Source organism: Astyanax mexicanus, chromosome 10 (genome assembly GCF_023375975.1).
Source record: "Astyanax mexicanus isolate ESR-SI-001 chromosome 10, AstMex3_surface, whole genome shotgun sequence".
Classification (NCBI taxonomy): domain Eukaryota; kingdom Metazoa; phylum Chordata; class Actinopteri; order Characiformes; family Acestrorhamphidae; genus Astyanax; species Astyanax mexicanus.
The window spans coordinates 27,152,360-27,166,283 of NC_064417.1; the positions used below are offsets into that span (position 1 = coordinate 27,152,360).

Consider the following 13,924-nt stretch of genomic DNA (forward strand, 5'->3'; position numbering starts at 1 on the left):
AGAGGTTAGTTAAGAGAATTGAAGACCAAAGAACACACTGGACAGGTCAGGAATAAAGTTGTGAAGAAGTTTAAAGCAGGCTAAGTTTTAAGGCTTAGGCTAAAAAAATATTTCCCAAGCTTTGAACATCTCAAAGGAGCACTGTTCAACTGTAAACCTACCAAGACAAGACCGTCTACTTAAATTTACAGGCTAAACAAGGAGAGCACTGATCAGAGATGCAGCCAAGAGGCCCATGGTGACCCTGGACGAAATGCAGAGATCCACAGCTCAGGTTGGGGAATCTGTTCACAGGATAACCATTAATTAAAAGAAAACCTTAAAAAGTCCTGTTTGCAGTTTGCCAGAAGCCATGTTGGGGACACAGTTAAGGTGGTTTGGTCAGATGAGACCAAAATTTAACTTTTTGGCCAAAATGCAAAAAGCTATGTGTGGCGGAGAATTAACAATGCATATCACTCTGAACATACCATCCCCACTGTCAAACATGGTGGTGGCAGCATCATGCTCTGGGGCTGCTTCTCTTCAGCAGGGACAGGGAAGTTGGTCAGAGTTGATGGGAAGATGGATGGAGCCAAATACAAGGGCGATCCTGGAAGGAGTTGGAGTCTGTAAAAGACTTGAGACTGGGTCGGAGATTCACCTTCCAGCAAGACAACAAACCTAAACAGCTTGAGCTGTTTTGCGAAGAAGAATAGGCTAGAATTTCAGTCACTAGATGTGCGGGTGGAGACATACCCTAAAAGACTTGCAGCTGTAATTGCAGCAAAAGGTGGTTCCACAAAGTATTGACTCAGGATTACTTTTGCTCACCACACATTTCAGTTTTTTTATTTGTAAATAACATTTTGAAACGTGCATACCTTTCTTTCCACTTCACAATTGTATACCATATTGTGTTGGTATTTTTGCCTTAAATTCCAATTAAATATATTTAAGGTTGTGTTTGTAATGTGACAAAATATGGAACATAATACTTTTGCAAGCCACTGTATGTGTGTGTCTATGTTTGAGAGACAAAGACAGTCTATGTGAGTGTCTGTGAGAAAAAGACAAAGTGAGAGAGTGAGAGACTATGTTAGTGTTTGTGAGAGCAAGATGAAGTGAGGGAGAGAATGTTTCAGTGAGAGAGAGAGCAAGACTATGTGAGTGTTTGAGAGGGAAAGATAAAGTGAGAAAAAAAAGAATGATCGAGTGTGAGAGAGACTATGTGAGTATGAAAGAAAGAAAAAAGTGAGAGAGAGAGACTATGTGAGTGTTTGTGAGAGAGATAAAGTGAGAAACAAAAAGTGAGAGACTATGTGAGTGTTTGTGAGAGAGATAAAGTGAGAGAAAGAAAAGTGAGAGAGAATGTATGAGTGAAAGAGACTAAGTGAGTGTGAGAGAGATAAAGAGAGAGACTATGTGAGTGTTTGTGAGATAAAGATAAAGTGAGAGAGAGAATGTCTGAGAGAGGGACTATTTGAGTGTTTGTGAGAGAGATAAAATGAGAGAGTTTGTGTAAGAGAGTGAAAGAGTGTGATTTAGTATGTGAGTGAGAAAGTGAGAGTATATATGTGAGTAAGAGAGTGAGAGTGTGTGATAAAGTATTAGAAAGTGAGAGAGAGTGAAAGAGAGTATGTGTGAGTGAGAGAGTGTGATATAATGTCTGAGCGAGAAAGAGAGTATATCTGTAAGAGAGTGAGACAGAGTAAATGTGTGTGAGAGAGAGAGAGAGAGAGAGAGAGAGACAGAGATGTGTAAATGTGAGAGAGTATGTGCGAGTGAGAAAGAGTGATAGAGAGAGAAAGAGAGAAAGAGAATGTCAGTTTGTGAGAGTGAGAGTATATATGTGAGTAAGAGAGAGAGTGAGATAGAGTATGTGTGAGTGAGAGATTGAAAGAGAGAGTAAGATAGAATTTATGAGAGTGAGAGCATGTGAGTTGGAGAGAGAGAGAGAGAGAGAGAAAGAGTATGTGTGAGTGTGAGAGAGAGAGTGAGATAGAGTATGTGTGAGTGAGAGATTGAAAGAGAGAGTAAGATAGAATTCATGTGAGTGAGAGCATGTGAGTTGGAGAGAGAGAGAGAGAGAGTATGTGTGAGTGAGAGAGAGCGAGAGAGAGAGTATGTGTGAGTGAGAGAGAGAGAGAGAGAGAGAGAGAGAGAGAGAGTATGTGTGAGTGAGTGAGAGTGAGAGCGAGAGAGAGAGAGGGGCGCTCTGTCCTCGCGCGCTGTGCAGTAAGTTGCAGGCGGCTCGAGCTGCTGCTGCGTGCCTCTGCTGCTCCGGAGGGGGAAACTCTCCTCCTCGCGCGACTTCCAGCTCTCTCTCCCCGCGCAGTGCGGAGCTGCCATGGAGCCCGCGCGCACTCTCGCGCTCTTCACCGTGCTGCCACTTCTCCTGCACGCGGACGGCCTCTACGTCGCCAGTAGCATAGGTACGTGCGCGCGGGGAAGGTTGCATGCGCTTTTTATGTTGTTGTTGTTGTTGTTATTATTGTGCGCGTGGAGATGTAATGCGACGTGCATCTCTTGAGACGCACTCTTCCTGCAGAACAACTTTTATTTTTTCTTTTGCCAAAAATAAACGAACAAACAACAAAAAAGATTTTGACAAGCGCCAGCTCCGCCTGAAGTTCACGTGCTTGCGTACACTTCTAAGGCGCGTACATTCACGCGTATGGTGCACGGCATATGATATTCACGTTAAATGAATAGGCTCGTTAAATGAAAAGCAAAAGTGCACGGTGGTCTGTAGGTGTGGTTTCGTGTAATTCAATTAAAATAAAGTAAATAAAAGCACGTGGCGTTTCAAAACACTGTTGGATACACAGAATGCAATGATTATGCAGAAGTTCTTTTCATTTGAATTGTACTGCATAGCGGTTTTGCGCAGATTTAAACGAATTTCTTTCGTGCATTTTTAGTTAGAACTTGCGCGCGCTCCTCCACCGTCTCTGCAGCTGCCAGCAGTGATGCAAAGCTGTTTATGAGTGAGATTTTATATATTCCGCCTCCCAAAAAGTATTAGCTTCCAAAATAGAGCATGCACGTGCTTGCAATATGTTTTATTTATTTTATAATTAATTTTGTACGTTTCTTATATGATCTTAAAGTTGACTTCATATAGTAGGTATCTATTCCACCTTAAATAGCGCTGCAGTTACGTGCGTGTAACTGAAACTGCAGCACAATTTAAGGTGGAACGGATTATTCCAATAAAGCTAACTTAATCCTGGTGTATTTTAATACCACGCAATCCAGTGAAGGCAACCATGCAAGATCAGCAGAGCAGGGACAGAGTGTGCTCGTGGTCTTCTGCGTTTAGGTGTGGTCAGCTTCACCATTGAGGCGTTTTGCAGGTGCCACCAGCGTTTTGGAAGCCCAAGGGGCAGCAGCAGCGAGACAGCTTCATATCAGGGCTATTATCACTCTGACCTCAGAGGTTCTTCTGAGGAGAACATGTAGTACACTCCTGTTAGAAGGCTTAAATCCCTGCTGAATAAAAGACTTGCTTTTGCTTGTAGCTGGTTTTAGATGGTCTAAGGTGGTCTTTGAGTTGATCAAGGAGGTTAAAAACGGATCATTCTTGGTCGTGCTGTTTAAACTGACATTTAAGTTAAGTCAGTTTCATAATAATTATAGACCAGCTAAACTGTGGTCTCTATAATAGAGGTGCTTCATTGGTCTAGATTTGAGTTGGGGATGAGATGGATTGGTGATCATCCAAGACCTGTTCTGACTAGGATAAACACTTCTATCATAAACCGTCTAACAGCTTTGATTTCTGAATAAATTATAAAATTAACAGGTGTCCCAATACATTTATCCACACGGTGTAGGTGTTTGATTTTTTTTTTTTTTCGAGGTGGACTAGTCAAGTTTTAGTCAGGTCAGGTTTTAACTTTACTTCTTCTTCTTCTGCTTGGTGTTTCAAAGCAAGCAAACAAAACAGTAAAATAAAAGCTATAGCCTGATACTTCCACCACCATGCTTAACAGGTTGTGTGTATTTGTACCGCTTGCTATAATGCTTGTGTTCGTGTGTTGCAGATTCCCTGCAGCATGTGCTGGGGGACTATGGACTGGTGAGGCCTGTTCTGACCGATGCGGAGGGTCGCTTCTTGTCACACGCAGTATCGGCCGGTCCAGCCGATGGGCAGTTCCGTAGGCGCTGGCGAAGAGAGGCGGAAAAAGCTGGCCACGCCCACGACCAGGCCAGCGGGGACAACCAGGGGCTCTACTACAACGTCACCGTCTTCGGCCGGGAGTTCCACCTGCGCCTGCGCCCCAACAGGCGGCTAGTGGCCCCCGGAGCCAAGATGGAGTGGCAGGGATCGGACGGTACTCGCTTGGAGCCTCTGAGCAGCAGCTGCATGTTTGTGGGCGACATCACGGATGTACAGGGAGCTTCTGTGGCCATCAGTAACTGTGACGGTCTGGTGAGTTCACACGGGCATTTGGTTATACTGTATGTAGCTGGCGTGGGGTTATGAAGTGCTGTGATTTATTTTATTGATTGATTTAAATGGTAATAATCGGCACAGCTTGTCTGAGTCCCTTTACTTTATTGGCTGTTGGGTCACCGGGATTGTTTTTTCGGCACGAGTGAGAACTGAATAGACTGAAATAAGATGTGTAGGCCTGTCACGATAATTAAGTCATTGACCTATCGATCGTACAATATATATAACTTCAGTATTATTGCTCAATATGTTAACATTATTAAAAATAGCCAGTTACCACAAATCAGTCATTATTTATGTCAGCTTTGTTTTTTTTTATTATTTATGTTTGAATTATTTAGTATATTCTGTATTTTAAGACTCATTTTAAGTGACACTATTAAGGAACAGTGGTGTCGCAATGCCAGCTGGGGGCGTCTAAGTAAACAAAACTGTAATTCTTTAAAAAAAAGATTTTTTTTTCAAAGTTAATAGCGCTATAAAATTATGACAATTTGTTGGCCAGTATCATGATATCAAGATATCATGATATTGTGATTCTGTGATTCTTGATGTATCGCAAGTCCATTTTCTATTATACTTCACAGCATCTGTGTAACTGAAAAGGATAAAATACTCCTAAATAAATAAATACCAGAAATTATTGATTTATTGGTGTCAGTTTCACAGAATTTCCCAACCGATATTCTTCACCACAGGTTGAAAACCCTATTCATTTGATTAGCGGCGCCATGTGGAGTAATGAAGCAGTAACTTTAGTAAGTCAAATTGACGGGCCAGACTTAATCATTTATGTTCATTGTTTTTTTTTTATTAGTTTAATCGCATTGTTATTGGTATTACAATATTATAAATTGATCTTAAAAAGTCATTATAAGCAATAATATAGTTTATTGTAGTTATTTAAGTCGTATAGCATCTAAAAAAAAAGAAACCCGTGACAGGCCTATCTGTGTGTGTGTGTGTGTGTATTTGTGTTTTTGAACTGACATGGAGCATATCTCACTTTGTCTCACCACATGAAGACAAGGTCAAGAGGTCGTGTGAGACGGTTACACTGTCATATGTCATCAGTTGATGTCTTACTTCTGTCTGCATGTTTCTGGCTTTTTGTTTTTTGCTGGTTTGTCTGGGTTTTAAATGTGTGAGGTTTTGGTAACTGGGCTGAAGAAGAGGTTCAGTGTTATTATTGGTGGAATCAGAAATCTAGATTACATCTGGTCTTGTAATGTGAGTAGTGTGTGTGGCGGTGCTGTGCCGTGTCATATCGTATGCAATAATATCGCATTTTTTTAAAGCACACCCTAAACTTTGGTTTTAGTTCAGTTGTTGCATAACTTTTTTTGTTATTTTTTTTATTTTGCTACACTGTTATTATTTCACACATAATCAGGGACTTAATAAGTTACTGATTATGAAATAGACAAATGTTTATAGATATTTTTTATCTCTCCTGAATGTGTAAAACCGCTGTGTTTATATTAAATATTATTATATATTTTTTCTAGCAGTAAACTCTTGAAATTAGTTAAAATAAAATAAATGTTTTGTCATATTGTCATTTGGCGACAATATCAATATCACCCTGAAACATTGTGATATTATTTTACGGTCATATCGCACACCTCTAGTTTGTAGGTTAGTAAAATCTGGACTACATGAATTTGTACTTGGTGGTAGGAGGCATTTCTTGTTAGTCAGACAACAAGAACAAATTTATATGCGGGACGAAATATGCAAATTGGCATTTTATGTGGCAACCAGTTATTTGTTTTCTGTTCCGCCTGTTCATGTGCTATGCTCAAGATTGTGGCTACCTCAATGGGGAGGAGTTTTGGCTCTACTGGGAGAAGATTTGGTAGAACTGGGAGGAGCATCAGTTGTACTGGGAGGAGTTTTAAATGATAAATATGTCTTGGAGAGAAAGATTTGTTTACATTGCTACAATGTGGCTCAAATGCGTCTCAGATCTTGTATCTGTTTAAAATGTGTCAAAATATTGTATATTCATATATTGTAAAATTTTTGCTATTTAAAAAAAAAAACATTTCTATTTGGTTCCAATACATCAGTTCACAGACGACTTATGCTGATCGACATCACCCTTTGGAATGATAAGGGGAAAGAGTGCCATCTACCCACCCAGAGAAAGCAAGACCAATTGTGCTCTCTCGGGGCTCTGGCAGCTGATGGCAAGCTGCATGACTGGGATTTGTACCAGCAATCTCCTGATCATAGGGGCAGCACTTTAGACCGCTGGATCACTTGGGCAGTGTATCATGATAATATTGTAAGATCGTAAGATGCCCTGTAATTCCTGATAAGTGAGACGGATGAAGTGAGTAGGTGTAAACCCATCTCCAAATAAATTCTTATGGGTTTAGAATGTTCAGTAGAAAATACTGTAGTTATACTGTTATACTGTATGTTCAGCAGATGTCCCAATACTTTTATTGGGTCCATATAGTGTATATATATTCTGGGCAAAAGAGCAAGATTATCATAATTAGACAGAAAGCACCGATTTGGGTTCCCTCAGGCTTTAATTATATTCTGTAATGGTGACTTCACAGTGTGGGCGTCTGTGTGTGTTGAATTAGGGCTAAACCTGCTGAGTGGACAACTCTGCTGTGCTGGGTATTACCCTGTGCTCTAGGTTAGTGTTTAGTAGTGCTGTGTGTGTGTGTGTGTGTGTGTGTGTGTGTGTATGAGGGGCAGTGTCTGTTGTGTCTGGAACCTGCAATAAGCACAGACAGAACAGGTGTGCTACTACACACTTACATGTGCTAGTATCGCATCCCATGACTTTTGCCACGTTTCATGGAACCTAAAGAACACTGCTCTGATATGTGGGATATATGTTTGGAGTCTCCTACACTGAATGTGTGTGTGTGGTGATTTCTTAAACAGTCGCATATATGTTTATCTGTTTGCACGGACAGTTCTAAACAGACACCGCCAGTCACCATCATTACCACCCGCTGCAGACTGCTGTGCTGTCCACTGTGGGTGGTAATATTAGTAGGTCTCTCTCTAACTTCCATAATTCACATCCCCATGAGCACGAAGGCCGGGGTTTGGTCTCACTCACAAGAAAACACCTCACGACAGTTATTTCCAAGCTGTACCCTAAATTATCACTTCATAATACACTTACTGTACATACTGCTGTCCCATGAGCATCTCAGATCACCTCCTGAAGCGATTTGTGTAATGGAATTTGTATCTGTCTAAAAATTGGTATTTTGTGTGTTTACTAGGGGTGAGACAAAATATTGATATTGCGATATATTGTACAGTGTCTGCTTTTTTATTGTAATTTTATTTTAATTTTTTTTCCCTTTTCTATCAATTTAGTTAGTTAGGCAAATCGTCCCACCCATTCAGCTGCCACTCAGCTGTAAAGCTCAGTTCTGCTACATCAGCTCACAGACGCCTTGTGCTGAGCAACATCACCCTTTGGAGTGATGAGGGGAAAGAGCATCATCTACCCACCCAGAGAGAGCAAGGCCAATTACGCCTTCTCAGGGCTCTGGCAGCTGATGGCAAGATCCAAAGACGCACCCCCCCAATTTGGCTTACTGTGAAGTTATGAAGTTATTACTTCATTACTCCATGTGGTGGCGCTAATCAAATAAATAGGGTAATAAATGACAAATTCAATGACTTGTTGTGAGATGTGAGAGCCTATGAGTTTCAGATTTGATTATATATTTTTTTAGTAAATGCTTTGTATTGATATGAGTGTTTGATTAGTCTTTGTGTGTTTGTGTGTGTGTGTTGCGAGTGTATACATGATGCATGTGTGATGTTGTGAAGTGTGTGTGTGTGTGTGTGTTTGTGTGTGCTCCAGTGGGCAGTGTGCCTGCAGGCCTAAGCCCAGTCTCCACGCTGTCCTTCAACTTCAAACGCTCAGGGGCAGACAGGGCTACTGCTGGAGGAACTTCTTGCATATAGAGCAGTTAAGCTCAGCTCACACACACACACACACACACGCGCGCAAAAACACACGTACAGATCCGCATCAGCAGAGGATAGTGCACCCACCCGCCCCACCCTCTCTCACACACGCACACCTTGGTATTTCTGTCTTCTTCTCTTTTCCTTCATGCCAGAAGATCTGGGCAGAGAGAAGTCATGCTATGGGAAGTGAAACCTGTATTTATGTGGTGAAACTTTGCCACTCTTCAGTGTGGGACAGGTTATTTTAGCCAGCGCAGGAATGCAGAGTGTCTGAGAGAGTGTACAATTTTGGAAAAAAGCAGCTGAACGGAACAACCGCTGGAGGGAAAACTATTGTTTTCCTTAAAGAAAATGGAAATGTAATTACTGTTCATTTTTGTTTGCTTTAAGAGTCAGTCTGTAGGTTTTGGGGATTTAGTGACCTCTTTGGTGAGAGTGTGCAATTGCATGCAGTAAAGTACTTTTAAAACGTACATTGTTGTTGTGTGGTCTCCTTTGAGAGAGAATTGATGAATCTGGTGATTTTAGCGAGGTTTTTTTTGGTTCAATGATGTATGAGCAAGCAGATGAAGCAGATGAGTTTGTCATTCTTACATGTAGCCATGTTCACATTAGCTCTTGTAGCTGCCTTGTCTGTGTTTTGCACATAAAAAGCGACAATAGTAAGGAACAGAGTTAAAGAAGCGGTGGATATTAATCTACAGAGATTTCTCTCCTGAAAACTGTTAATTTGGGTGAGTAAAGCATTTAAATTTATTTACAGCAAGCTTAGATTTCCAAATGTGTCACATACGATCTTGCAATAAAAAAAACAATTGCACTTAAAATGCAAGAAAAAATAGAAAATAAAAAAATAAGTAACACATTCATTACACAGATTGACTGAACAAAAATCATAGTGCATCAAACAAAAATCAAAGCCTTATACATCTTCTATGCAGCAACAACCAGTGGAATGGCCAATAGGAGGCATGTGGAATACATTTGTTAGGTGGCATCTGGTACGCAATTTAGATCTGGAGAAAGCATTTCAAGTATTAAAATTTGATTCAAATTTAATTTTGATAGATAACATACTTTTTGGAGAGGTTATGATATGTTAGGTATGGTTACAACTGATAGATCTGTTTAAGTTTAATAAAATTAATGTTCACTTTTTCACTGTTCTAGTATTCCAGATAAACTGAGGGAGACTGAGCAGTTTAGAGAAGCTCAGATGGATTCTTTTCCCAGCAGAAACAGGCAGTTAAAGCAGTGCAGGTGTTGGAGTCGGGGCACTTCACTGATAATCACTGGGTCATGTTTAGTGATGACAGGGAGTCACTCAGGCTATAGAGGGTCTGTCTGCGTGAAACAGGCAGCTTTTATAGAACATGTGTTCCACAGACGTGAACCTTTCTGAGGGTATCTTCAGTTTCTGGATACAAAACTTCCGCTGTGCTGTACAGAAATAGTGTTATTATCTCAGAGAAATAAGTATATATGCAAAAAAAAGATTAAAAAAAATTCTTAATTCAATAAAAGTCAATATAAAAAAAAGATTTAATTCTAAGTCAGTTTGTAGCATTTCTATTGGTTAGTTCCTAAAGGAATGTTTACACAATACAAAGAACAACTGTCCCATTCACATTACCTCAAAAGATGAAAAAAAAAAAAAAAAACTAGACAAAACTTGACTGGAGTTTTTGCGTTAAATCTAAACTATATTGACTTTACAATGACATGCCAAAAGTAACAGGATAGAAACTAGTAGCATGTCTAATGCTTTCTGAAGAACACTGCAATGCACTATGGGATATGTGTGTGGGCTCTTCTGAAGTGAATATGAATGTGATTTTTGACAGATTAGTTGTCTGTTTACATGGACAATTCTAACCAAATGCCTTCAGTCACGATCATGACTGGGGTCACTGTGCAGGTTCAGAGAAGGTCCACTGTTGATAGGATTGTTCTAAAGACTTAAACTCGCACTTATTATTATCTGTTACATTGTTAAATCTAATTTAGATGCTTTTTCTCCTTGTACCATTGCCCTTATAAGATTTAACGTTTATTATGATAGTTGACATAATTGTAAGATCACGTTTGTTGAAGTTCCAGATATTGGCCCAGGTTTTGTTCCAAGTTCTAGGCTAGGAATGCACATAATATGTGGCAAATAAAATTATTTGGGCTAAAAAGTACAAAAAAACACTGTATCTGAACGAATAAGTGAAAAGATTAAAGAGTTTATACAGAAAAACATTTTTTTCTTTAAAAAGCAAGACTAAATTTATTTAGGCTATTTAATTTACCTGAAATTTAATTTTTATTTAATTTTGCTCTGAATTTACTTTTTGGTCAATTTCCTGGCCAACCAGATGAGAGCAACCTGGAAAGCAGTCAAACAAAAAATATAGCGCATCCAACAAAAAGAAGGCTTCACATCTTCTATGCAGCAATAAGAGAAATGGAGGCTCACAGAAAGGGTGAATTCAACATACTAATATTTTTTACTGTGTAACTGTTTCATATGTCAGCTGGTGGCAGGTTAAAATGTGTAAAAATAAATAAATCAACCAGTGGAACAACCACTAGGGGGCCTGTGAGAAAAACGTGGAAAAAAAACGAGACATTGGCGTGTAATTCACTATCTTTTCAAGACAGATGGAAGCTTGTGATTGGTCAACGTATGAAGTGATACAGCATCATAATGTCCTGATAGAACTTTCGCTAAAGCTTTCGTCTCTCCTGGTACTGATGTTGAAATGTAGATAAGTGTGTGCGGTGTCCATCTGTTGGCCTCAGGTCCGCCGCAGGACGTAGCAGCAGAACTCGGTGAAACCCCGGGAGAATACGGCTTCATTGTTCTTATGACTTTGAAAAATGGGCTCCGGGAACTGGTGAGATGATGCACCACGGTTTTCTGACCAAAGTCGTGATAGTAGATCTCAGCAGAAATGACTGTGCATAAGATTGCATGTTTAAAATGCTATCTGGTGCTTCTTCTTATGGTAATCTTGATGTCACTCTTCAGGCTCTCAATCTTCAGGCTGCTCATGGTGTTATTCCTTATTCCTTCGTTGATGAAAAATATTCCTTTCTCATTTTAAAAGCAGGTCATTGTGTCATAGTTGCGTGAAAAAGCAAAATACGCTTCATCAGAATATCAGTATATCAGATTACTTGGGTTAATAATATTCAGTAGTGTTGTTTTCATGGTGTAAACACATGGATCACCAACACAAAGCATCTAGATACAAAGAGTATTAAAATGAGTCTGAATAAATGTCTCTTCTGTCCAGGTTAAACGTTCTACTAGACTTTCTACTAGAGCATTGCTGTGAGGATTTCATTGCATTCAATGACAAAACTATGGATAGTAAGATCAGGATGTTGGATAATCTCAGAATTAAACACACACTAATTGGTTTACATGACTGCAATGGCCAACAGGAGCCATGTAGCATAGCATAGCATACTTTAGTTAAGCATAGCTAAACTATGCTTAGCACAGAAACAGGAATATTGTAATTACATTTTGTCCTTAGCCTTAGTTGAATTGTTGTCCTCTCTATGACCTCTCTGGGCAGTGTCCTTTTAGCTCCCTGATTCAATTGTAGCCAGGGTAGCTTTTAGCCTAGCAAACCTAGGATACTTGTTTTCTTGCCTGATATTAGCTTCCTCACTTGCCTCACTTGTTGGAGTTTTGTACATTTTGAAGGTGTAGATATAATGCGTCAGAACCGTAATGTAACAGTTGAGCAGAGCCTGTTTTAGAGTTGTGTTTTGGTTCTGCTAAATTTTTTTTTTGAAGAAACAACATTGTTTGCATGTATAACTTCATACTACGTAACTACTAAATACGAAAAACAATTTTCTTAAGCCCTATCTGGACGGGATTAGTTTCTCGGGGGGTCCTGGGGTAATTTCCTCTATGGGTGGTCCTCTGTGATTTTATTCCCGTCCAGAACAACCATATATATGTGTTTTTCTCAGATGTCCTGTGAGAAAATTATAGGCTGAATTAGCTACTGTTTTTGCGCAGAACCGGTAATTTTACTCCCGTCTATATCCACATCTTAGAGTTTCGTCAACTCAAGTTTAATAAAATAGCTACTTGTCCACTGCTGTGCACCATAATTACACTGTAGGCACGCGTTCCACGGAGATCCTTGTAAACACAACAGTGAGTGGAAATAGGGGAGCTACTGAACGCGATGTCATGTGACTTAGAAAGCAAAAAACTCTTCCGGTTTTTCAGTTGCAGCCTGGATGCAAATTAAAAAAAATAAGTAAAAGACAATAATCTTAAAAATTAAAGAAAGGAAACTACAGACACCAAGCATATCTGGACTATAAGATTACTATGGGTGCATGATATGGGAAAAATTGGACCAATTAATCTAAAATTGTGTCGCAAATGTTTTTTGGTGCTTGGTTTGTATACAATTTTTTTCCAGATTAGGAAGTAATTTGGTGTGTGCTTTTACTGTTGACCTCTTTATTGTACATTTTTCGCTCTGCCTCCAGCCTGCAGCATGAGGAGCTCCCTCTGTTGCTGCACATGGTAGTGCAGTCTGAGGTTGCTGTTATTTGCAGCATTATTACAGCTCTTTTACTGTATTTATTATACTGCAGTAATTGGCGGTACATTTGATGGATTGGGAAAACTAGAAGTGAGATCTTTAGAAGGTTTAAAGGGTTTTAATACAGGACTTAACAGGGTTAAACATAAATACAGAACTTTCTGCAGGATTATGAGTATAAAGCGTCAGTGTGTAGGTCTCCAGGGTGAGTAATGAAGATGGAGACCTGAGCGCTGAGCAGAGCCGTCGCTGAGAAAGAGAGAGAGAGAGAAAGAGAGAGCGACGGGAATAAAAAAAAAGACAAGGCTGTGGGTGAGGCTGAGCAGGCAGGGGTGGAGAGTCTGGCTGGTGATGAATGGCTGCTGCTGCTGTGTTTGTTTCGGTACATAAGCAGGCCGGCGCTCGGCGCTCCCCGAGGGCGGGGGTGCTCTTTTATATGGGCATGCTGAGGAGTAGCCAAGGCCTAATCCTTCCACACACTCTGCTGCCCCACACAATTATACCCTCACCTCCGCCCCCTTCCCCGGGGCGGATCAGCGGCCGGCCGCCTTCCTCCTGTCATTGGTCAGGCCCTCTGTCCGTCATCAGCGCCGCTCGCGAAACTCCGCCGCACAAGCCCAGCGTCTTCCGGAGGGGCTGTATGATGATTGCTACAGAGCCGTATGCTAGCCCTTGCAGCTGCTACATGACTGTGACTCTGAAAAGAGTGGCGGTAACACCGTCGCAACGGGCTGTCTCGCCAGTGCCGAAGTGTGAAAAGGTTTAAAGCAACAGTTTGGCGACAAATCAAATTTACACTATATTCCCTTCAGCGCAAATGGAGTCCATCAGCCAAGCTGCGTTTGGCCGTAATAAATTATACTATTATACCACTGGCTTCTGGAACTGCTAACTTCTTAAAACAGCTAATAATGTGTTTATTGACAATTATATATATAACATTTTAACAATT

General features: G+C 40.4%; 1 protein-coding gene across 3 annotated transcripts in view; it reads left to right on the forward strand.

The window, feature by feature from the left end:
- Window positions 1-2,191: 2,191 nt before the first annotated feature.
- LOC103047851 (A disintegrin and metalloproteinase with thrombospondin motifs 2) overlaps window positions 2,192-13,924 on the forward strand; it is a 274,381-nt gene continuing 262,648 nt past the window's right edge. For all 3 annotated transcript variants that reach the window (XM_049483934.1, XM_049483936.1, XM_049483935.1), the window contains exons 1-2: window positions 2,192-2,414; window positions 4,029-4,417. In XM_049483934.1, coding sequence (XP_049339891.1) covers window positions 2,330-2,414; window positions 4,029-4,417 — 474 coding nt within the window. In that variant the 5' untranslated portion in view covers window positions 2,192-2,329. The remainder of the gene's footprint in view (window positions 2,415-4,028; window positions 4,418-13,924) is intronic.